The 25,642-nt window shown below is 49.6% G+C and overlaps 1 protein-coding gene across 7 annotated transcripts in view; it reads right to left on the bottom strand.

Moving 5' to 3' along the window:
- Positions 1 to 25,642, bottom strand: part of LOC144480588 (talin-2) — a 410,923-nt gene that overhangs the window by 101,627 nt on the left and 283,654 nt on the right. For all 7 annotated transcript variants that reach the window (XM_078200210.1, XM_078200216.1, XM_078200214.1 and 4 more), the window contains 3 exons: positions 15,964 to 16,083; positions 8,382 to 8,579; positions 76 to 215 (listed from right to left, as the gene is read on the bottom strand). In XM_078200210.1, coding sequence (XP_078056336.1) covers positions 76 to 215; positions 8,382 to 8,579; positions 15,964 to 16,083 — 458 coding nt within the window. The remainder of the gene's footprint in view (positions 1 to 75; positions 216 to 8,381; positions 8,580 to 15,963; positions 16,084 to 25,642) is intronic.

Genomic DNA, 25,642 nt, shown 5'->3' with positions numbered 1-25,642 from the left:
CGAGCCACAGCCGACAGGGTGCTCAGACACTGGCCAACGTGAGGTTCCAGTATTGGTTAAGTACACAGTACTTACCGGGCAGCAGCTGCCAGGAGATTCTTGGCGTTGGGCGCAGCAGAATCAACAGATAGTGACTTGGCAGCGAGCAACAATTTGCTGGAAGCCATGGAGATATTCTTCAAGTTACCAATGACCTGGATCTGACCCTCCTTTGTCTGCGTGAAAACAAGCAAAACATTTCATGGTTTACGCTGTTGTTCTGAATCAGCTTTCTGTCTCTGACAATAACCCACTGTTCTATTCACACACAGTACGAGGCTGTGTCAAACTGCCCATTCTGTAGAAGCAGCCACAGAATGATAGAATCATACAGCACTGATGGCAGCCATTTGACCCATTGCATCTGTACTAGCCCTCTGAAAGAGCTTGCCAATCATTTCCCCACTACTGCTCTTTCCCCATGCCATATATGTTTAAGTAGCGATTCAATTCACTTTTGAAAGTTATTAATGACTCACATCCATCACCTACCTGTGGCTTATTACTGGACGTGTAGTACTGAGGCCTGAGCTAATGACCCAGTAACAAGAGTTCAAATTGTACCTCAACAATGGGCAAACTCAATATCAATTAATTAATAGATCCATAAAGCTAGTCTCAGCAGTGGTGACCCTGAAAGGATCACTGATTGTCATAAAAACCCATAAGACCATAAGAAATAGGAGCAGAATTAGGCCACTCGGCCCATCGAACCTGCTTCGCCATTCAATCATGGCTGATATTTTTCTCATCCCCATTCTCCTGCCTTTTCCCCATAACCCCTGATCCCCTTATTAATCAAGAACCTATCTATCTCTGTCTTAAAGACACTCAATGACCCGGCCTCCACAGCCTACTGCGGCAAAGAGTTCCATAGAATCACCACTCTCTGGCTGAAGAAACTCCTCCTCATCTCTGTTTTAAAGGATTGTCCCTTTAGCCTGAGGTCGTGCCCTCTGGTTCTAGTTTTTCCTACTGGTGGAAACACCCTCTCCACATCCATTCTATCCAGGCCTCGCAGTATCCTGTAAGTTTCAATAAGATCCCCCCTCATCCTTCTAAACTCCGAGTACAGACCCAGAGTCCTCAACCGTTCCTCATGCGACAAGCTCTTCATTCCAGGGATCATTCTTGTGAACCTCCTCTGGGCCCTTTCCAAGGCCAGCACATCCTTCCTTAGATGCGGGGCCCAAAACTGCTCACAATACTCCAAATGGGGTCTGACCAGAGCCTTATACAGCCTCAGAAGTACATCCCTGCAGGGCTAGAGGATGTATTCTAGTCCTCTCGACATGAATGCTAACATTGCATTTGCCTTCCTAACTGCCGACTGAACCTGCATGTTAACCCATCTGGTTCATTAATGTCCTTTTGGGAAGGAAATCTGCCGACCTTACCCGGTCTGGCCTACATGTGACTCCAGACTCACAGCAATGTGGTTAACTCTTAACTGCTCTCTGAAATGGCCAGCAAGCCACTCAGTTGTGAAGAAGGTGGCTCAATGCAACTTTCTTAAAGGCCATTAGGAACGAGCAATAACATTCTGCACCCTAATGTAAAAACTGGACACAACACTTCAGCTGACTTCAAATGTAAACAGAAAAGGCTCCACCAGCAACTACTTGCAATGTCAGAAACCTTTACAACATTGTGCAGCCTCGATGGACTAGATCATACCCACAACAGCTGGCCTCAATGGTAATCAGGAGCAGAGTTGGTCCCACAGATTCTCATGGTAGCCAGCCATCATCTTCAGAAAGTGACACGAACAGAGCCAGGGGATAGGGGTGCTTGTATCTAGAACCACTCAATGGCTAATTTCATGATCTGGTTCTCATGGGCGGCATGGTGGCACAGCGGTTAGCACTGCTGCCTCACAGCTCCAGAGACCCGGGTTCGATTCCCTGCTTGGGTCACTGCCTGTGCAGAGTCTGCACGTTCTCCCCGTGTCTGCATGGGTTTCCTCCGGGTGCTCCGGTTTCCTCCCACAGTCCAAAGATGTGCAGGTTAGGTTGATTGGTCATGCTATATTCTCCTTCCATGTACCCGAACAGGCGCCAGACTGTGGCAACCCAGGGATTTTCACAGTAACTTCATTGCAGTGTTAATGTAAGTCTTACTTGTGACTCTAATAATTAAACTTTAACTTTAAAATTTTCAAGTCACCAGGAAGGTGCCCGAGGCCAGAATTTTACGTTGTGCAAATGCACTCCTGACCTGGAAGCACATGAAATCGCTCAGGAAGACTTTGTCACACACTCGCACGCTATTTCAGTCAGTGGGCAAGCGTCAGAGTCAAAAGTGTAACCGCCAACAATCAAGCAGGCAACTTAGCCCATTGAGGGGCTAGCTAAATGCAATTTTACACGGCTTTTAAAGTCGGTGGGTGGCTGATTGGCCAGACGGACTTTACATTTCAGCTGTAACCTCGATTCAGTGAGGGGTGAACTGCCAGGCCTCAAATAAATTTTTTTTAAATGTCTGTACATTGAGGTTCTGTGGAAGGGTCATCGAGGCCCGAAACTTTAACTGTGTTTCTCTCTCCACAGATGCTGCCAGATTTGCTGAGTTTATCCAGCATTAGAGTCAGAGAGGATTACAGCATGGAAACAGGCCCTTCGGCCCAACCTGTCCATGCCGCTCTTTTTTTAAAAAACCACTAAGCTAATCCCAATTGCCCGCATTTGGCCCATATCCCTCTATACCCATCGTACCCATGAAACTATCTAAATGCTTTTTAAAAGACAAAATTGTACCCGCCTCTACTACTACCTCTGGCAGCTTGTTCCAGACACTCACCACCCTCTGTGTGAAATAATTGCCCCTCTGGACACTTTTATATCTCTCCCCTCTCACCTTAAACCTATGCCCTCTAGTTTTAGACTCCCCTACCTTTGGGAAAAGATATTGACTATCTAGCTGATCTATGCCCCTCATTATTTTATGGACCTCTATAAGATCACCCCTCAGCCTCCTACGCTCCAGAGAAAAAAGTCCCAGTCTATCCAGCCTCTCCTTATAACTCAATCCATCAAGTCCCGGTAGCATCCTAGTAAATCTTTTCTGCACTCTTTCTAGTTTAATAATATCCTTTCTATAATAGGGTGACCAGAATTGCACACAGTATTCCAAGTGTGGCCTTACCAATGTCTTGTATAACTTCAACAAGACGTCTCAACTCCTGTATTCAATGTTCTGACTGATGAAACCAAGCATGCCGAATGCCTTCTTCACCACTCTGTCCACCTGTGACTCCACTTTCAAGGAGCTATGAACATGTACCCCTAGATCTCTTTGTTCTGTAACTCTCCCCAACGCCCTACCATTAACTGAGTAAGTCCTGCCCTGGTTCAATCGACCAAAATGCATCACCTCCCATTTGTCTAAATTAAACTCCATCTGCCATTCATCAGCCCACTGGCCCAATTGATCAAAATCCTGTTGCAATTGGAGATAACTTTCTTCACTGTCCACAATGCCACCAATCTTGGTGTCATCTGCAAACTTATTAACCATGCCTCCTATATTCTCATCCAAATCATTAATATGAATGACAAATAACAGTGGACCCAGCACTGATCCCTGAGGCACACCGCTGGTCACAGGCCTCCAGTTTGAAAAACAACCCTCTACAACCACCCTCTGGCTTCTGTCAAGAAGCCAATTTTGTATCCATTTAGATACCTCACCCTGGATCCCGTGAGATTTAACTTTATGCAACAACCTACCATGCGGTGCCTTGTCAAAGGCCTTGCTAAAGTCCATTCTCGGTTTCCTTTTCAGATTTCCAGCATCTGCAGTATTTTGTTTTTATTTGACTGAGATTTGTGTTGGATTGTGCTGCCGAGTCACTCTTTGCAGCATTTATCCGTCACTGTTTATTTATTTTTACAGCTCCTGAGAGAGTTCTGTGGCAGCTGTCCCCCCGAGGGAGTGCATGAGAAGCGGCAGCCCACACTCTCCCTTTTCTCTGCCCCACACAGCGTTCCACACGGGCAGCACATTGATTGGCTAGCCGCTGTGAAATTGCCCAGGCTGGAAGCTTGTTTCGAGCCCATTTCTGGCCCAAGGGGTAAAATATTGAGGCTGGAATTCCCGCTGGAAATATCACCGCAAAAACCTGAAACGAGGTTTCAGCATCTTGACTGGGAGGGGGATGGGTAATGTGTGAGGGTAGCATGTGGGGGTGGTGTGTGGGGGAGGAACATAGAAGGGAAATTAGTCACAAGTTCCTGCTCACATTATCCAGCCAGTGAACAGTGTTGGAAAAGTGCCGACAAAGACAAGATCAAAGAATAAATTCCATTTCATCGAATCCTACAGTACAGAAGGAGGCCATTCAGCCCATCGAGTCTGCACTGCCCACAATCCCACGCAAGCCCTCTCCCCATAGTCCTATGCATTTACTCTAGCTAGTCCCCCTGACACTAAGGGGCAATTTAGCATGGCCAATCTACCTAACCGGCACATCGTTGGACTTTGTGTTACATTCCACATGATCCACAGGACCAAGTACCTCACATCCAATAAATTCAACTTTGCCAATGTCGTCTCTGTTATACTAAAGAACAAAGAACAGTACAGCACAGGAAGCAGGCCCTTCGGCCCTCCAGGCCTATGCCGCTCATTGGTCCAACTAGACCATTCATTTGTATCCCTCCATTCCCAGAATGCTCATGTGACTATCCAGGTAAGTCTTATACGATGTCAGCGTGTCTGCCTCCACCACCCTACTTGGCAGCGCATTCCAGGCCCCCACCACTCTCTGTGTAAAAAACGTCCCTCTGATATCTGAGTTATATCTCGCCCCTCTCACCTTGAGCCCGTGACCCCTCGTGATCGTCACCTCCGACCTGGGAAAAAGCTTCCCACTGTTCACCCTATTTATACCCTTCATAATTTTGTACACCTCTATTAGGTCTCCCCTCATTCTCCGTCTTTCCAGGGAGAACAAGCCCAGTCTACCCAATCTCTCCTCATAGCTAAGACCCTCCAGGCAACAACCTTCTCTGCACTCTCTCTAAAGCCTCCACGTCCTTCTGGTAGTGCGGCAACCAGAACTGGATGCAGTACTCCAAATGTGGCCTAACCAGCGTTCTATACAGTTGCAACATCAGACTCCAGCTTTTATACTCCATACCCCGTCCTATAAAGGCAAGCATACCTTATGCCTTCTTCACCACCTTCTCCACCTGTGCTGCCACCTTCAAGGATTTGTGGACTTGCACACCTAGGTCCCTCTGTGTTTCTATACTCTTGATGGCTCTGCCATTTATTGTATAACTCCCCCCTACATTAGTTCTTCCAAAATGCATCACTTCGCATTTATCTGGATTAAATTCCATCTGCCATTTCTCCGCCCAATTTTCCAGGCTATCTATATCCTGCTGTATTGTCCGACAATGTTCATCGCTATCCGCAAGTCCAGCCGTCTTCGTGTCATCCGCAAACTTGCTGATAACACCAGTTACAGCTTCTTCCAAATCATTTATATATATCACAAATAGCAGAGGTCCCAGTACAGAGCTATGCAGAACACCAGCCGGAAAAAGACCCTTCGACTGCTACCCTCTGTCTCCTGTGGCCAAGCCAGTTCTCTACCCATCTAGCCACCTCTCCTTGTATCCCATGAGCCTTAACCTTCTCAACCAACCTGCCATGTGGGACTTTGTCAAATGCCTTACTGAAATCCATATAGACGACATCCACGGCCCTTCCTTCATCAACCGTTTTTGTCACTTCCTCAAAAAACTCCACCAAATTTGTAATGTACGACCTCCCTCTTACAAAACCATGCTGACTGTCACTAATGAGATTGTTCCGTTCTAAATGCGCATACATCCTGTCTCTAAGAATCCTCTCCAACAACTTCCCTACCACGGACGTCAAGCTCACTGGCCTATAATTACCCGGGTTATCCCTGCTACCTTTCTTAAATAACGGTACCACATTCGCTATCCTCCAATCCTCAGGGACCTCACCCGTGTCCAATGAAGAGACAAAGATTTCCATCAGAGGCCCAGCAATTACATCTCTTGTCTCCCTGAGCATAGAACATAGAACATTACAGTGCAGTACAGTCCCTTCGGCCCTCGATGTTGCGCCGACCAGTGGAACCAATCTAAAGCCCCTCTAATCTACACTATTCCAATATCATCCATATGTTTATCCAATAACCATTTGAATGCTCTTAATGTTGACGAGGCCACTACTGCTGCAGGCAGGGCATTCCACGCCTTTACTACTCTCTGAGTAAAGAACCTACCTCTAACATCTGTCCTATATCTCTCACCCCTCAATTTAAAGCTATGTCCCCTCGTGCTTGCCAACACCATCCGAGGAAAAAGGCTCTCACTATCCACCCTATCTAATCCTCTGATCATCTTGTATGCCTCTATTAAGTCACCTCTTAACCTTCTCTCTAACGAAAACAACCTCAAGCCCCTGAGCAGTCTAGGATAGATGCCATCAGGCCTTGGGGATACTGTTACATGTCAGCCGATGTCACGGAATGTTCCAACACAGAAACAGACCACTCAGCCCATCAAATCCTCAACATTGCAATCCCATTCTCCTGCTTATTCCCTATATCCTTTAATATTCCTATTATCACCACATCAGCCAGATGAGCAGTTAGAAGCAGTTGCAGATGTGAGTCGGCAGTGAGAGTGCTCATGCTTCCCAATCCAGTAGCTTACCGCTTTGGAAATCTAACCCTGACAATCAGATTCACAGCGATGTAGTGAAAGGCAGTGATTAAATTCAGAGTCGTACTGAGTCAATGATAGCACAGGACCCTGGAAATCTGCTCAGTCCTTACCACAAGACAAAGGCTGGTCACAGGATCACAAAGGAGGCCATTCGGCCCAATGTGTCTACACCGGCTCTCCAAATGAGCATCAAGACTCAATGCCATCCCCCTGCCTTTTCCCTGTTCCCCAGCACATTGTTTCTATTCAAATAATCATCTAATGCCCTCTCGGATGCCTCAATTGAACCTGCCTCCACCACACTCCCAGGCCGTGCATTCTCGGCCCCAATCACTCGCTGGGTGAAAAAGCTTTTCTCACATCGCACTTGTTTATTTTGCAAAACAGTTTAAATTTGTGTCCCTCTCATTCTTCTATGAGTGCGAGCAGTTTCTCCCGGTCTACTCTGTCCAGTCCCGCATGATTGTGAACATGAAGGTTGTCGTTGCATATTGCCATTCTGTTCCTGAAGGAGTGAAGATAGTTGGAATGGAGATCAATGTCCATTTATATAGCACCTTTCACATCCCAGAAGGACCCATCGAAATTGACACCCAGTGAAATATTTTCAAAGTGTAATCACTGTTGTAATATAGGAAACAAAGCAGTCAATTTGAACACAGAAAGATCCCACATGCAGTAGTGTGATAATGGACAGATATTGGTTTTCAGTACTGACTGTGGGACAAATATTGCCAAGACGCCGGGGAGAATTCCCCGACTTTTCTTGGAAATAGTGCCATGAAATCTTTTACATCCACCCGAGATGGCACCTCTGATAGTGCAGTATGCCCTCAGAACGGCACAGGAACGGGGTCAGCCTGGATAATGCAACAAATTCTCAATAATGAGGCACTGGACTCAGGGAGTGAGCTCGCTCCCACTGACTCGCGCCTGACATTGTTAAAAGAAAAAAGTTGTGGATTTGAACCTTCCGAAATGTCCCTCCCCACACTCTACTCTGCCTCCATCCTCAGTGACTCAATAGAACATAGAAAGCCACAGCACAAACAGGCCCTTCGGCCCACAAGTTGCGCCGATCACATCCCCACCTCTAGGCCTATCTATAGCCCTCAATCCCATTAAATCCCATGTACTCATCCAGAAGTCTCTTAAAAGACCCCAACGAGTTTGCCTCCACCACCACCGACGTCAGCCGATTCCACTCACCCACCACCCTCTGAGTGAAAAACTTACCCCTGACATCTCCTCTGTACCTACCCCCCAGCACCTTAAACCTGTGTCCTCTCGTAGCAACCATTTCAGCCCTTGGAAATAGCCTCTGAGAGTCTACCCTATCCAGACCTCTCAACATCTTGTAAACCTCTATCAGGTCAATGTTCTATATCTCATCCCAAGTGATCAATGAAATAGCAGAGGGGACAGAGTGACAGGAATACTGAGTGCGTGTAGTCCTTGGGCTGGGAAACCCACATCTGAAGGCCATTAGTTGGGTTTTTATGATGCTAAGGCAATTTTATCTGCCAATTCAAATGTGACTACTTTTTAACCCAATTTTCTAGTTTGCCAGAGTGGGATTTGATCCCATGCCCCCCAGAGTGTGGGTTCCGTACTGGAATCACTAGGCCTTACCTGAGCCTGTCCGGCCATTTCGATGCCCGCGTCCAGAAACTCATCAAAGTCTTCACTGAATTTGCCAGAGGCAGCGGCCAATTGCCTGCTGGTTCCCCGAGACGCATGGACAACCTCCCCCGCTGACTGGTTCAGACCAGCGGCAGCTTGATTCAACTCGCTCTGTGCTTCCTGGAAACTCTTGGTGCTCGCTGGCAACTGTGGAAGAGATTGATAAAGAGAGAGAGAGAGAGAGAGATGCATTAATCCAACCAGGACATTTATCAGCTTCAACATCTCATACAATCCCTACAAAGCCATTCAGCCTATTAAGACTGCACTGCCTCTAACCAAGGCCCAACCCCCCCATTCCTGTCACCCCTTGCATTTACCATTGCCAATGCACCTAACCCGCACATCTTTGGACTGTGTGAGGAAATCGGAGCATCCGGAGGAAACCCACGCAGACACGGGGAGAACGTGCAGACTCCACACAGACAGTAACCCAAGCCGGGAATCGAACGCGGGTCCCTGACGCTGTGAGGCAGCCGTGCTAACCACTGTGCCACATCTGATGTTCACACTCATGCACGGAGACAAACATGCACAGGCTCACACTCACACACAGACACAGGCTCACACTCACACAGACTCACACACAGACACAGGCTCACACTCACACACAGACACAGGCTCACACTCACACACAGACACAGGCTCACACTCACACACAGACACAGGCTCACACACGCACACAGACACAGGCTCACACTCACACACAGACACAGGCTCACACTCACACACAGACACAGGCTCACACTCAGACACAGGCTCACACTCAGACACAGACACAGGCTCACACTCAGACACAGACACAGGCTCACACTCAGACACAGACACAGGCTCACACTCAAACACAGGCTCACACTCACACAGACAGAGGCTCACACTCATGCACAGACACAGGCTCACACTCACGCACAGACACAGGCTCACACTCACGCAGAGACACAGGCTCACACTCACACAGACACAGGCTCACACTCGCACAGACACAGGCTCACACTCGCACAGACACAGGCTCACACTCACGCACAGACACAGGCTCACACTCACGCACAGACACAGGCTCACACTCACGCACAGACACAGGCTCACACTCACGCACAGACACAGGCTCACACTCACACACAGACACAGGCTCACACTCACACACAGACACAGGCTCACACTCACACACAGGCTCACACTCACACACAGGCTCACACTCACACACAGACACAGGCTCACACTCACACACAGACACAGGCTCACACTCACACACAGACACAGGCTCACACTCACACACAGACACAGGCTCACACACACACAGACACAGGCTCACACTCTCACACAGACACAGGCTCACACTCACGCACAGACACAGGCTCACACTCACGCACAGACACAGGCTCACACTCACGCACAGACACAGGCTCACACTCACGCACAGACACAGGCTCACACTCACGCACAGACACAGGCTCACACTCACGCACAGACACAGGCTCACACTCACGCACAGACACAGGCTCACACTCACGCTCAGACACAGGCTCACATTCACGCACAGACACAGGCTCACACTCACACACAGACACAGGCTCACACTCACACACAGGCTCACACTCACACACAGACTCACACACAGACACAGGCTCACACTCACACACAGACACAGGCTCACACTCACACAGGCTCACACTCACGCACACACACAGGCTGTCACTCACGCACAGACACAGGCTCACACTCACGCACAGACACAGGCTCACACTCACGCACAGACACAGGCTCACACTCACGCACAGACACAGGCTCACACTCACGCACAGACACAGGCTCACACTCACACACAGACACAGGCTCACACTCACACACAGACACAGGCTCACACTCACGCACAGACACAGGCTCACACACACACATAGACACAGGCTCACACTCACACAGACACAGGCTCACACTCACACAGACACAGGCTCAGACTCACACACAGACACAGGCTCACACTCTCACACAGACACAGGCTCACACTCACGCACAGACACAGGCTCACACTCAGGCACAGACACAGGCTCACACTCAGGCACATACACAGGCTCACACTCAGGCACATACACAGGCTCACACTCAGGCACAGGCTCACGCACAGACACAGGCTGTCGCTCACGCACAGACACAGGCTCACACTCGCACAGACACAGGCTCACACTCACGCACAGACACAGGCTCACACTCACGCACAGACACAGGCTCACACTCACGCACAGACACAGGCTCACACTCACACAGACAAAGGCTCACACTCACACAGACTCACACTCACACAGACACAGGCTCACACTCAGACACAGGCTCACACTCAGACACAGACATAGGCTCACACTCACACACAGACACAGGCTCACACTCACACACAGACACAGGCTCACACTCACACACAGACACAGGCTCACACTCACGCACAGACACAGGCTCACACTCACACAGACAAAGGCTCACACTCACACAGACTCACACTCACACACAGACACAGGCTCACACTCACACACAGACACAGGCTCACACACAGACACAGGCTCACACTCACGCACGCACACAGGCTCACACTCACACAGACACAGGCTCACACTCACACAGACACAGGCTCACACTCACACAGACACAGACTCACCCTCACACAGACACAGGCTCACACTCACACTCAGACACAGGCTCACACTCACACACAGACACAGGCTCACACTCACGCACAGACACAGGCTCACACTCTCACACAGACACAGGCTCACACTCACGCACAGACACAGGCTCACACTCAGGCACAGACACAGGCTCACACTCAGGCACATACACAGGCTCACACTCAGGCACATACACAGGCTCACACTCAGGCACAGGCTCACGCACAGACACAGGCTGTCGCTCACGCACAGACACAGGCTCACACTCGCACAGACACAGGCTCACACTCACGCACAGACACAGGCTCACACTCACGCACAGACACAGGCTCACACTCACGCACAGACACAGGCTCACACTCACACAGACAAAGGCTCACACTCACACAGACTCACACTCACACAGACACAGGCTCACACTCAGACACAGGCTCACACTCAGACACAGACATAGGCTCACACTCAGACACAGACACAGGCTCACACTCACGCACAGACACAGGCTCACACTCGCACAGACACAGGCTCACACTCACGCACAGACACAGGCTCACACTCACGCACAGACACAGGCTCACACTCACACAGACAAAGGCTCACACTCACACAGACTCACACTCACACAGACCCAGGCTCACACTCAGACCCAGGCTCACACTCAGACACAGACATAGGCTCACACTCACACACAGACACAGGCTCACACTCACACACAGACACAGGCTCACACTCACACACAGACACAGGCTCACACTCACACACAGACACAGGCTCACACTCACGCACAGACACAGGCTCACACTCACACAGACAAAGGCTCACACTCACACAGACTCACACTCACACACAGACACAGGCTCACACTCACACACAGACACAGGCTCACACACAGACACAGACTCACACTCACACAGACACAGGCTCACACTCACACAGACACAGGCTCACACTCACACTGACACAGACTCACCCTCACACAGACACAGGCTCACACTCACACTCAGACACAGGCTCACACTCACACACAGACACAGGCTCACACTCACGCACAGACACAGGCTCACACTCACGCACAGACTCACACTCACGCACAGACACAGACTCACACTCACACAGACACAGGCTCACACTCAGACACAGGCTCACACTCACACACAGACACAGACTCACACTCACACAGACACAGGCTCACACTCAGACACAGGCTCATACTCACACAGACACAGGCTCACACTCACGCTCAGACACAGGCTCACACTCACACAGACACAGGCTCACACTCACACACAGACACAGGCTCACACTCACACAGACACAGGCTCACACTCACACACAGACACAGGCTCACACTCACACACAGGCTCACACACACACAGACACAGGCTCACATTCACTCACAGACACAGGCTCACACTCACACACAGACACAGGCTCACACTCACACACAGACACAGGCTCACACTCACACACAGACACAGGCTCACACTCACACACAGACACAGGCTCACACTCACACACAGGCTCACACTCACACACAGACACAGGCTCACACTCACGCACAGACACAGGCTCACACTCACACTCACGCACAGACTCACACTCACGCACAGACACAGGCTCACACTCACACACAGACACAGGCTCACACTCTCACACAGACACAGGCTCACACTCTCACACAGACACAGGCTCACACACAGGCTCACACTCACACACAGACACAGGCTCACACTCACACACAGACACAGGCTCACACTCTCACACAGACACAGGCTCACACTCACACACAGACACAGGCTCACACTCACGCACAGACACAGGCTCACACTCACGCACAGACACAGGCTCACACTCACGCACAGACACAGGCTCACACTCACGCACAGACACAGGCTCACACTCACGCACAGACACAGGCTCACACTCACACAGACACAGGCTCACACTCACGCACAGACACAGGCTCACACTCACACACAGACACAGGCTCACACTCACACACAGACACAGGCTCACACTCACACACAGACACAGGCTCACACTCACGCACAGACACAGGCTCACACTCACGCACAGACACAGGCTCACACTCACGCACAGACACAGTCTCACACTCACACAGACACAGGCTCACACTCACGCACAGACACAGGCTCACACTCACGCACAGACACAGGCTCACACTCACGCACAGACACAGGCTCACACTCACGCACAGACACAGGCTCACACTCACGCACAGACACAGGCTCACACTCACACACAGACACAGGCTCACACTCACACACAGACACAGGCTCACACAGACACAGGCTCACACTCACACAGACTCACACTCACACAGACTCACACTCACACAGACTCACACTCACACAGACTCACACTCACACAGACTCACACTCACACAGACTCACACTCACACAGACTCACACTCACACTCACACAGACTCACACTCACACAGACTCACACTCACACAGGCTCACACTCAGACACAGGCTCACACTCAGACACAGGCTCACACTCAGACACAGGCTCACACTCACGCACAGACACAGGCTCACACTCACGCACAGACACAGGCTCACACTCACGCACAGACACAGGCTCACACTCGCGCACAGACACAGGCTCACACTCACACACAGACACAGGCTCACACTCACACACAGACACAGGCTCACACTCACACAGACACAGGCTCACACTCACACACAGGCTCACACTCACACACAGACACAGGCTCACACTCACAGGCAAGGATACACACAGCTCACTTAGCAATCTTTGCCAGGTGTGTCAGACAGTTTGGATCTTATTATACACACGCTGCAGTGAGATATCATTCAACACCCACAGAGTGACAGACAGCCCTGCTGGAAATCAATTCCCTGCTGAAAATCGGCCCTGCTGGAAATCAATTACGCTACGACAACGGATAAATGAACACCGCTCGACAATCGCCAGGCAAGAGTGTTCTCTTCCTGTGGGGGAGCACTTCAGCGGTCATGGGCATTCGGCCTCTGATCTTCGGGTAAGCGTCCTCCAAGGCGGCCTTCACGACACACGACAGCACAGAGTCGCTGAGCAGAAACTGATAGCCAAGTTCCGCACACATGAGGACGGCCTCAACCGGGATCTTGGGTTCATGTCACACTATCTGTAGCCCCCACAACTTGCCTCGGTTTGCAAAATCTCACCAACTTTCCTGGCTGGAGACAATACACATCTCTTCAACCTGTGCTGAACCCTCTTTTCCACCCACATTAGAGTCATAGAGGATTACAGCATGGAAACAGGCCCCTCGGACCAACTTGTCCATGCCGCCCTTTTTTGAAAAAACCACTAAGCTAATCCCAATTGCCCGCATTTGGCCCATATCCCTCTATACCCATCGTACCCATGTAACTATCTAAATACTTTTTAAAAGATAAAATTGTACCCGCCTCTACTACTACCTCTGGCAGCTTGTTCCAGACACTCACCACCCTCTGTGTGAAAAAATTGCCCCTCTGGACACTTCTGTATCTCTCCCCCCTCACCTTAAACCTATGCCCTCTAGTTTTAGACTCCCCTACCTTTGGGAAAAGATATTGACTATCTAGCTGATCTGTGCCCCTCATTATTTTATAGACCTCTATAAGGTCAGCCCTCAGCCTCCTACGCTCCAGAGAAAAAAGTCCCAATCTATTCAGCCTCTCCTTATAACTCAATCCATCAAGTCCCGGTAGCATCCGAGTAAATCTCTTCTGCACTCTTTCTAGTTTAATAATATCCTTTCTATAATAGGGTGACCAGAATTGTACACAGTATTCCAAGTGTGGCCTTACCAATGTCTTGTACAACTTCAACAAGACGTCCCAACTCCTGTATTCAATGTTCTGACCGATGAAACCAAGCATGCCGAATGCCTTCTTCACCACTCTGTCCACCTGTGACTCCGCTTTCAAGGAGCTATGAACATGTACCCCTAGATCCCTTTGTTCTGTAACTCTCCCCAACACCCTACCATTAACTGAGTAAGTCCTGCCCTGGTTCAATCTACTAAAATGCATCATCTCGCATTTGTCTAAATTAAACTCCATCTGCCATTCGTCAGCCCACTGGCCCAATTGATCAAGATCCCATTGCAATTGGAGATAACTTTCTTCACGGTCCACTATGCCACCAATCTTGGTGTCATCTGCCAACTTACTAACCATGCTTCCTCTATTCTCATCCAAATCATTAATATAAATGACAAATAACAGTGGGCCCAGCACTGATCCCTGAGGCACACTGCTGGTCACATTGTCTGTACCTTTAAGACTTGATTACCTGTAAAGACTCGCATTCCAACCATTATTTTGTAAATTGAGTTTGTGTCTTTATATGCCCTGTTTGTGAACAGAACTCCCACTCACCTGATGAAGGAGCAGCGCTCCGAAAGCTAGTGGCTTGTGCCACCAAATAAACCTGTTGGGCTTTAACTTGGTGTTGAGAGACTCCTTACTGTGTTTACCCCAGTCCAACGCTGGCACCTCCACATCATGGAAATCAATTTGACAGGGATGGGAGGGTGGAGCAGGTGTAGTGACAGTACTGGTAAATGGACCTGATTTGGTCCATATTGAATGTGATTCTGACCCTGTGTTTGACGCATGGCCACGCGTTTGGTGCAGACACAAGGTCACTCAGCACAGTTAATCCCACACATTCAGCGCACACAGAACTGAAGCTTTCAGATTGCTGTAAACCGGTATGCAGGTGGATTTTACTGATGCTGAGTGAATGTAAGTCTCTGGTCTGGATAATTTCCCAGGTCTTTGCAGTTTGCGTGCTTTTTAAAAAGGTTGTACTCAGAATAGCTTGGCATCATGGTTCATTTTGAAAATCTTACCGAGTCAACCAGCAGCTTTTTACTGGATTCTCCGATGCTTTTCAAAGCCATATCCACATCCTTCTGCCCCGGCAAACAGTTCACACAGTTGTTCAGTGAGTGAGACACGGATTTCGCCACCTTTAAAAAGGAAGGGAACAATGCTGATACAACCATATTGACTAGAATTCACAGACACTGGCTCAATCAGTCCCATTCACACACACGCACTGGCTCAATCAGTCCATTCACTCACAGACACTGGCTCAATCAGTCCCATTCACTCACAGACACTGGCTCAATCAGTCCATTCACACACACGCACTGGCTCAATCAGTCCATTCACTCACAGACACTGGCTCAATCAGTCCATTCACACACAGACACTGGCTCAATCAGTCCATTCACACACACGCACTGGCTCAATCAGTCCATTCACACACACGCACTGGCTCAATCAGTCCATTCACTCACAGACACTGGCTCAATCAGTCCATTCACACACAGACACTGGCTCAATCAGTCCATTCACACACACGCACTGGCTCAATCAGTCCATTCACACACAGACACTGGCTCAATCAGTCCATTCACACACAGACACTGGCTCAATCAGTCCATTCACTCACAGACACTGGCTCAATCAGTCCATTCACACACACGCACTGGCTCAATCAGTCCCATTCACTCACAGACACTGGCTCAATCAGTCCATTCACTCACAGACACTGGCTCAATCAGTCCATTCACTCACAGACACCGGCTCATTCAGTCCATTCACACACGCACTGGCTCAATCAGTCCATTCACACACGCACTGGCTCAATCAGTCCATTCACACACACGCACTGGCTCAATCAGTCCATTCACACACACGCACTGGCTCAATCAGTCCATTCACTCACAGACACTGGCTCAATCAGTCCATTCACACACGCACTGGCTCAATCAGTCCATTCACACACACGCACTGGCTCAATCAGTCCATTCACACACACGCACTGGCTCAATCAGTCCATTCACTCACAGACACTGGCTCAATCAGTCCATTCACACACAGACACTGGCTCAATCAGTCCATTCACACACACGCACTGGCTCAATCAGTCCCATTCACACACAGACACTGGCTCAATCAGTCCCATTCACACACAGACACTGGCTCAATCAGTCCATTCACACACAGACACTGGCTCAATCAGTCCATTCACACACACGCACTGGCTCAATCAGTCCATTCACACACACGCACTGGCTCAATCAGTCCATTCACTCACAGACACTGGCTCAATCAGTCCATTCACACACGCACTGGCTCAATCAGTCCATTCACACACACGCACTGGCTCAATCAGTCCATTCACACACACGCACTGGCTCAATCAGTCCATTCACTCACAGACACTGGCTCAATCAGTCCATTCACACACAGACACTGGCTCAATCAGTCCATTCACACACAGACACTGGCTCAATCAGTCCATTCACACACAGACACTGGCTCAATCAGTCCCATTCCCACACAGACACTGGCTCAATCAGTCCATTCACACACAGACACTGGCTCAATCAGTCCATTCACACACAGACACTGGCTCAATCAGTCCATTCACACACAGACACTGGCTCAATCAGTCCATTCACACACAGACACTGGCTCAATCAGTCCCATTCACACACAGACACTGGCTCAATCAGTCCATTCACACACAGACACTGGCTCAATCAGTCCCATTCACACACACGCACTGGCTCAATCAGTCCCATTCACTCACACGCACTGGCTCAATCAGTCCATTCACACACAGACACTGGCTCAATCAGACCCATTCACAGACAGACACTGGCTCAATCAGTCCCAGTCACTCACACGCACTGGCTCAATCAGTCCCATTCACACACTGACACTGGCTCAATCAGTCCCAGTCACTCACACGCACTGGCTCAATCAGTCCCATTCACACACAGACACTGGCTCAATCAGTCCCAGTCACTCACACGCACTGGCTCAATCAGTCCCATTCACACACAGACACTGGCTCAATCAGTCCATTCACACACACGCACTGGCTCAATCAGTCCATTCACACACAGACACTGGCTCAATCAGTCCATTCACACACAGACACTGGCTCAATCAGTCCATTCACACACACGCACTGGCTCAATCAGTCCATTCACACACAGACACTGGCTCAATCAGTCCATTCACTCACAGACACTGGCTCAATCAGTCCATTCACACACACGCACTGGCTCAATCAGTCCATTAACACACACGCACTGGCTCAATCAGTCCATTCACACACAGACACTGGCTCAATCAGTCCATTCACTCACAGACACTGGCTCAATCAATCCATTCACACACAGACACTGGCTCAATCAGTCCATTCACACACACACGCTCTGGCTCAATCAGTCCATTCACTCACAGACACTGGCTCAATCAGTCCCATTCACACACACGCACTGGCTCAATCAGTCCCATTCACTCACACGCACTGGCTCAATCAGTCCATTCACACACAGACACTGGCTCAATCAGACCCATTCACAGACAGACACTGGCTCAATCAGTCCCAGTCACTCACACGCACTGGCTCAATCAGTCCCATTCACACACAGACACTGGCTCAATCAGTCCCAGTCACTCACACGCACTGGCTCAATCAGTCCCATTCACACACAGACACTGGCTCAATTAGTCCCAGTCACTCACACGCACTGGCTCAATCAGTCCATTCACACACAGACACTGGCTCAATCAGTCCATTCACACACACGCACTGGCTCAATCAGTCCATTCACACACAGACACTGGCTCAATCAGTCCATTCACACACAGACACTGGCTCAATCAGTCCATTCACACACAGACACTGGCTCAATCAGTCCATTCACACACACGCACTGGCTCAATCAGTCCATTCACACACAGACACTGGCTCAATCAGTCCATTCACACACAGACACTGGCTCAATCAGTCCCATTCACACACAGACACTGGCTCAATCAGTCCATTCACACACACGCACTGGCTCAATCAGTCCATTCACACACAGACACTGGCTCAATCAGTCCATTCACTCACAGACACTGGCTCAATCAGTCCATTCACTCACAGACACTGGCTCAATCAGTCCATTCACTCACAGACACTGGCTCAATCAGTCCTATTCACACACAGACACTGGCTCAATCAGTCCATTCACTCACAGACACTGGCTCAATCAGTCCTATTCACACACAGACACTGGCTCAATCAGTCCATTCACACACAGACACTGGCTCAATCAGTCCATTCACACACACACGCTCTGGCTCAATCAGTCCATTCACACACACGCACTGGCTCAATCAGTCCATTCACACACACGCACTGGCTCAATCAGTCCATTCACTCACAGACACTGGCTCAATCAGTCCTATTCACACACAGACACTGGCTCAATCAGTCCATTCACTCACAGACACTGGCTCAATCAGTCCATTCACTCACAGACACTGGCTCAATCAGTCCTATTCACACACAGACACTGGCTCAATCAGTCCATTCACACACACGCACTGGCTCAATCAGTCCATTCACTCACAGACACTGGCTCAATCAGTCCTATTCACACACAGACACTGGCTCAATCAGTCCTATTCACACACACACACTGGCTCAATCAGTCCCATTCACACACAGACACTGGCTCAATCAGTCCATTCACACACACGCACTGGCTCAATCAGTCCATTCACACACACGCACTGGCTCAATCAGTCCATTCACACACACGCACTGGCTCAATCAGTCCATTCACACACACACGCACTGGCTCAATCAGTCCATTCACTCACAGACACTGGCTCAATCAGTCCATTCACACACACGCACTGGCTCAATCAGTCCATTCACACACACGCACTGGCTCAATCAGTCCATTCACACACACGCACTGGCTCAATCAGTCCATTCACACACAGACACTGGCTCAATCAGTCCATTCACACACACGCACTGGCTCAATCAGTCCATTCACACACACGCACTGGCTCAATCAGTCCATTCACACACACACGCACTGGCTCAATCAGTCCATTCACTCACAGACACTGGCTCAATCAGTCCATTCACACACACGCACTGGCTCAATCAGTCCATTCACACACACGCACTGGCTCAATCAGTCCATTCACACACACGCACTGGCTCAATCAGTCCATTCACACACGCACTGGCTCAATCAGTCCATTCACTCACAGACACTGGCTCAATCAGACCCATTCACACACAGACACTGGCTCAATCAGTCCATTCACACACAGACACTGGCTCAATCAGTCCCATTCACACACAGACACTGGCTCAATCAGTCCATTCACTCACAGACACTGGCTCAATCAGTCCATTCACACACACGCACTGGCTCAATCAGTCCCATTCACACACACGCACTGGCTCAATCAGTCCCAGTCACTCACACGCATTGGCTCAATCAGTCCCATTCACTCACACGCACTGGCTCAATCAGTCCCATTCACACACAGACACTGGCTCAATCAGTCCCAGTCACACACACGCACTGGCTCAATCAGTCCCATTCACTCACACGCACTGGCTCAATCAGTCCATTCACACACAGACACTGGCTCAATCAGTCCCATTCACACACAGACACTGGCTCAATCAGTCCCATTCACACACACGCACTGGCTCAATCAGTCCCATTCACACACAGACACTGGCTCAATCAGTCCATTCACACACAGACACTGGCTCAATCAGTCCATTCACACACAGACACTGGCTCAATCAGTCCATTCACACACAGACCCTGGCTCAATCAGTCCATTCACACACAGACACTGGCTCAATCAGTCCCATTCACACACACGCACTGGCTCAATCAGTCCATTCACACACAGACACTGGCTCAATCAGTCCATTCACACACAGACACTGGCTCAATCAGTCCATTCACACACACGCATTGGCTCAATCAGTCCATTCACTCACAGACACTGGCTCAATCAGTCCATTCACTCACAGACACTGGTTCAATCAGTCCATTCACACACAGACACTGGCTCAATCAGTCCATTCACTCACAGACACTGGCTCAATCAGTCCATTCACACACAGACACTGGCTCAATCAGTCCATTCACACACAGACACTGGCTCAATCAGTCCCATTCACACACAGACACTGGCTCAATCAGTCCATTCACACACAGACACTGGCTCAATCAGTCCATTCACACACAGACACTGGCTCAATCAGTCCATTCACACACAGACACTGGCTCAATCAGTCCATTCACACACAGACACTGGCTCAATCAGTCCCATTCACACACAGACACTGGCTCAATCAGTCCATTCACACACAGACACTGGCTCAATCAGTCCATTCACTCACAGACACTGGCTCAATCAGTCCATTCACACACAGACACTGGCTCAATCAGTCCATTCACTCACAGACACTGGCTCAATCAGTCCATTCACACACAGACACTGGCTCAATCAGTCCATTCACACACAGACACTGGCTCAATCAGTCCATTCACACACAGACACTGGCTCAATCAGTCCATTCACACACAGACACTGGCTCAACGAGTCCCATTCACACACAGACACTGGCTCAATCAGTCCATTCACACACAGACACTGGCTCAACGAGTCCCATTCACACACAGACACTGGCTCAATCAGTCCCATTCACACACACGCACTGGCTCAATCAGTCCATTCACACACAGACACAGGATCAATCAGTCCCATTCACACACAGACACTGGCTCAATCAGTCCCATTCACACACACGCACTGGCTCAATCAGTCCCATTCACACACACGCACTGGCTCAATCAGTCAATTCACACACAGACACAGGATCAATCAGCCCCATTCACACACAGACACTGGCTCAATCAGTCCCATTCACACACAGACACTGGCTCAATCACTCCCAGTCACTCACACGCACTGGCTCAATCAGTCCCATTCACTCACACGCACTGGCTCAATCAGTCCCATTCACTCACACGCACTGGCTCAATCAGTCCCATTCACACACAGACACTGGCTCAATCAGTCCCAGTCACTCACACGCACTGGCTCAATCAATCCATTCACTCACACGCACTGGCTCAATCAGTCCATTCACACACAGACACTGGCTCAATCAGTCCATTCACACACAGACACTGGCTCAATCTGTCCATTCACTCACAGACACTGGCTCAATCAGTCCATTCACACACAGACACTGGCTCAATCAGTCCATTCACACACAGACACTGGCTCAATCAGTCCATTCACACACAGACACAGGCTCAATCAGTCCCATTCACACACAGACACTGGCTCAATCAGTCCATTCACTCACAGACACTGGCTCAATCAGTCCATTCACACACAGACACAGGCTCAATCAGTCCCATTCACACACAGACACTGGCTCAATCAGTCCCATTCACACACAGACACTGGCTCAATCAGTCCATTCACACACAGACACTGGCTCAATCAGTCCATTCACTCACAGACACTGGCTCAATCAGTCCATTCACTCACAGACACTGGCTCAATCAGTCCCATTCACACACAGACACTGGCTCAATCAGTCCATTCACACACACGCACTGGCTCAATCAGTCCCAGTCACTCACACGCACTGGCTCAATCAATCCCATTCACTCACACGCACTGGCTCAGTCAGTCCATTCACTCACAGACACTGGCTCAATCAGTCCCATTCACACACAGACACTGGCTCAATCAGTCCATTCACACACAGACACTGGCTCAATCAGTCCATTCACACACAGACACTGGCTCAATCAGTCCATTCACACACAGACACTGGCTCAATCAGTCCCATTCACTCACAGACACTGGCTCAATCAGTCCCATTCACTCACAGACACTGGCTCAATCAGTCCATTCACTCACACGCACTGGCTCAATCAGTCCATTCACTCACAGACACTGGCTCGATCAGTCCATTCACACACAGACACTGGCTCAATCAGTCCCATTCACTCACAGACACTGGCTCAATCAGTCCATTCACACACAGACACTGGCTCAATCAGTCCCATTCACACACAGACACTGGCTCAATCAGTCCATTCACACACAGACACTGGCTCAATCAGTCCATTCACACACAGACACTGGCTCAATCAGTCCATTCACACACAGACACTGGCTCAATCAGTCCATTCACACACAGACATTGGTTCAATCAGTCCCATTCCCACACACGCACTGGCTCAATCAGTCCCATTCACACACACGCACTGGCTCAATCAGTCCCATTCACACACAGACACTGGCTCAATCAGTCCATTCACACACACGCACTGGCTCAATCAGTCCATTCACACACAGACACTGGCTCAATCAGTCCATTCACTCACAGACACTGGCTCAATCAGTCCCATTCCCACACACGCACTGGCTCAATCAGTCCCATTCACACACAGACACTGGCTCAATCAGTCCATTCACACACAGACACTGGCTCAATCAGTCCATTCACTCACAGACACTGGCTCAATCAGTCCATTCACACACACGCACTGGCTCAATCAGTCCATTCACACACAGACACTGGCTCAATCAGTCCATTCACACACACGCACTGGCTCAATCAGTCCATTCACACACACGCACTGGCTCAATCAGTCCATTCACACACAGACACTGGCTCAATCAGTCCATTCACACACAGACACTGGCTCAATCAGTCCATTCACACACAGACACTGGCTCAATCAGTCCATTCACTCACACGCACTGGCTCAATCAGTCCATTCACACACAGACACTGGCTCAATCAGTCCATTCACACACAGACACTGGCTCAATCAGTCCATTCACACACAGACACTGGCTCAATCAGTCCCATTCACACACAGACACTGGCTCAATCAGTCCATTCACTCACAGACACTGGCTCAATCAGTCCATTCACACACAGACACTGGCTCAATCAGTCCATTCACACACGCACTGGCTCAATCAGTCCATTCACACACGCACTGGCTCAATCAGTCCATTCACACACGCACTGGCTCAATCAGTCCATTCACACACAGACACTGGCTCAATCAGTCCATTCACACACGCACTGGCTCAATCAGTCCATTCACACACGCACTGGCTCAATCAGTCCATTCACTCACAGACACTGGCTCAATCAGTCCATTCACTCATAGACACTGGCTCAATCAGTCCATTCACACACAGACACTGGCTCAATCAGTCCATTCACACACATGCACTGGCTCAATCAGTCCCATTCACTCACACGCACTGGCTCAATCAGTCCATTCACTCACAGACACTGGCTCAATCAGTCCATTCACTCACAGACACAGGCTCAATCAGTCCATTCACACACAGACACTGGCTCAATCAGTCCATTCACACACATGCACTGGCTCAATCAGTCCCAGTCACACACACGCACTGGCTCAATCAGTCCCATTCACACACAGACACTGGCTCAATCAGCCCCATTCACACACAGACACTGGCTCAATCAGTCCATTCACTGATTTGATTTATTGTAAGAATTCTCACAACACCGAGTTAAAGTCCAACAGGTTTGTTTGGTAGCAAAAGCCACTAGCTTTTGAAAGCTAGTGGCTTTTGCTACCAAATAAACCTGTTGGACTTTAACCTGGTGATGTGAGACTTCTTACTGTGCTTACCCCAGTCCAACGCCGGCATCTCCACATCTTGATTTATTGTCACATGCATTAGTAAACAGTGAAAAGTATTGTTTCTTGCATGCTATACTGACAAAGCATACCGTTCATAGAAAAAGAAACGAGAGAGTGCTGAATGTAGTGTCACAGTCATAGCTAGGGTGTAGAGAAAGATCAACTTAATGCAAGGTAGGTCCTTTGAAAAGTCTGATGGCAGCAGGGACGAAGCTGTTTTTGAGTCGATAGGTAAGTGATCTCAGACTTTTGTATCTTTTTCCCGGCGGAAGAGAGAATGTCCGGGGTGTGTGGGGTCATTAATTATGCTGGCTGCTTTTCCGAGGCAGCGGGAAGTGTCGACAGAGTCAATGGATGGGATGCTGGTTGCTATGATGGACTGGGCTTCATTCACAGATTATTGTATGATTGTTGATTGGTTCAATCACAGTCCGATTCACTGGATTATTGTATGATTAAAAGGCTGCGGGAAAGTCACCCTAGTCCCAGATGACCATAGGCTGTTCTCCCCTTTGAGCGGCGGAGAGAACTGACTGGTGGTGATTTAACCCGAGGGTCACCATACCTCAGGGCGAGGGGCAAGGTTGAGAAGGCTGGATAACCTCAGCCGGTACAGGAATCGAACCTGTGCTTAACGTGTCCCTTGTGGCTAAAACGATCAAGGGGTATGGAGAGAAAGCGGGAGTGGGATACTGAAAGTGCATGATCAACCATGATCATATTGAATGGTGGTGCAGGCTCGAAGGGCCGAATGGCCTACTCCTGCACCTATTTTCTATGTTGGCATCGCCCCGTATCACAAACTGGCACTGAGCTCTGTGGCATGGCAGTAACCGACACCAAAGCGACGTCCCTCTGAGCAGGAGGATAAACTGCATGATGGGAGGTGTCAATGGCAGCTGAAGATATGTGTGGACGTTGGGGGGTGGGGGGGCGGGGGGGGGTTGGTGGGGGTGGGGGGGGG

This window comes from Mustelus asterias, chromosome 29 (genome assembly GCF_964213995.1).
Source record: "Mustelus asterias chromosome 29, sMusAst1.hap1.1, whole genome shotgun sequence".
NCBI classification, from domain to species: Eukaryota; Metazoa; Chordata; class Chondrichthyes; order Carcharhiniformes; family Triakidae; genus Mustelus; species Mustelus asterias.
Note: the sequence above shows the minus strand (reverse complement) of the source record. Positions and strands in the feature narration are given on the sequence as shown.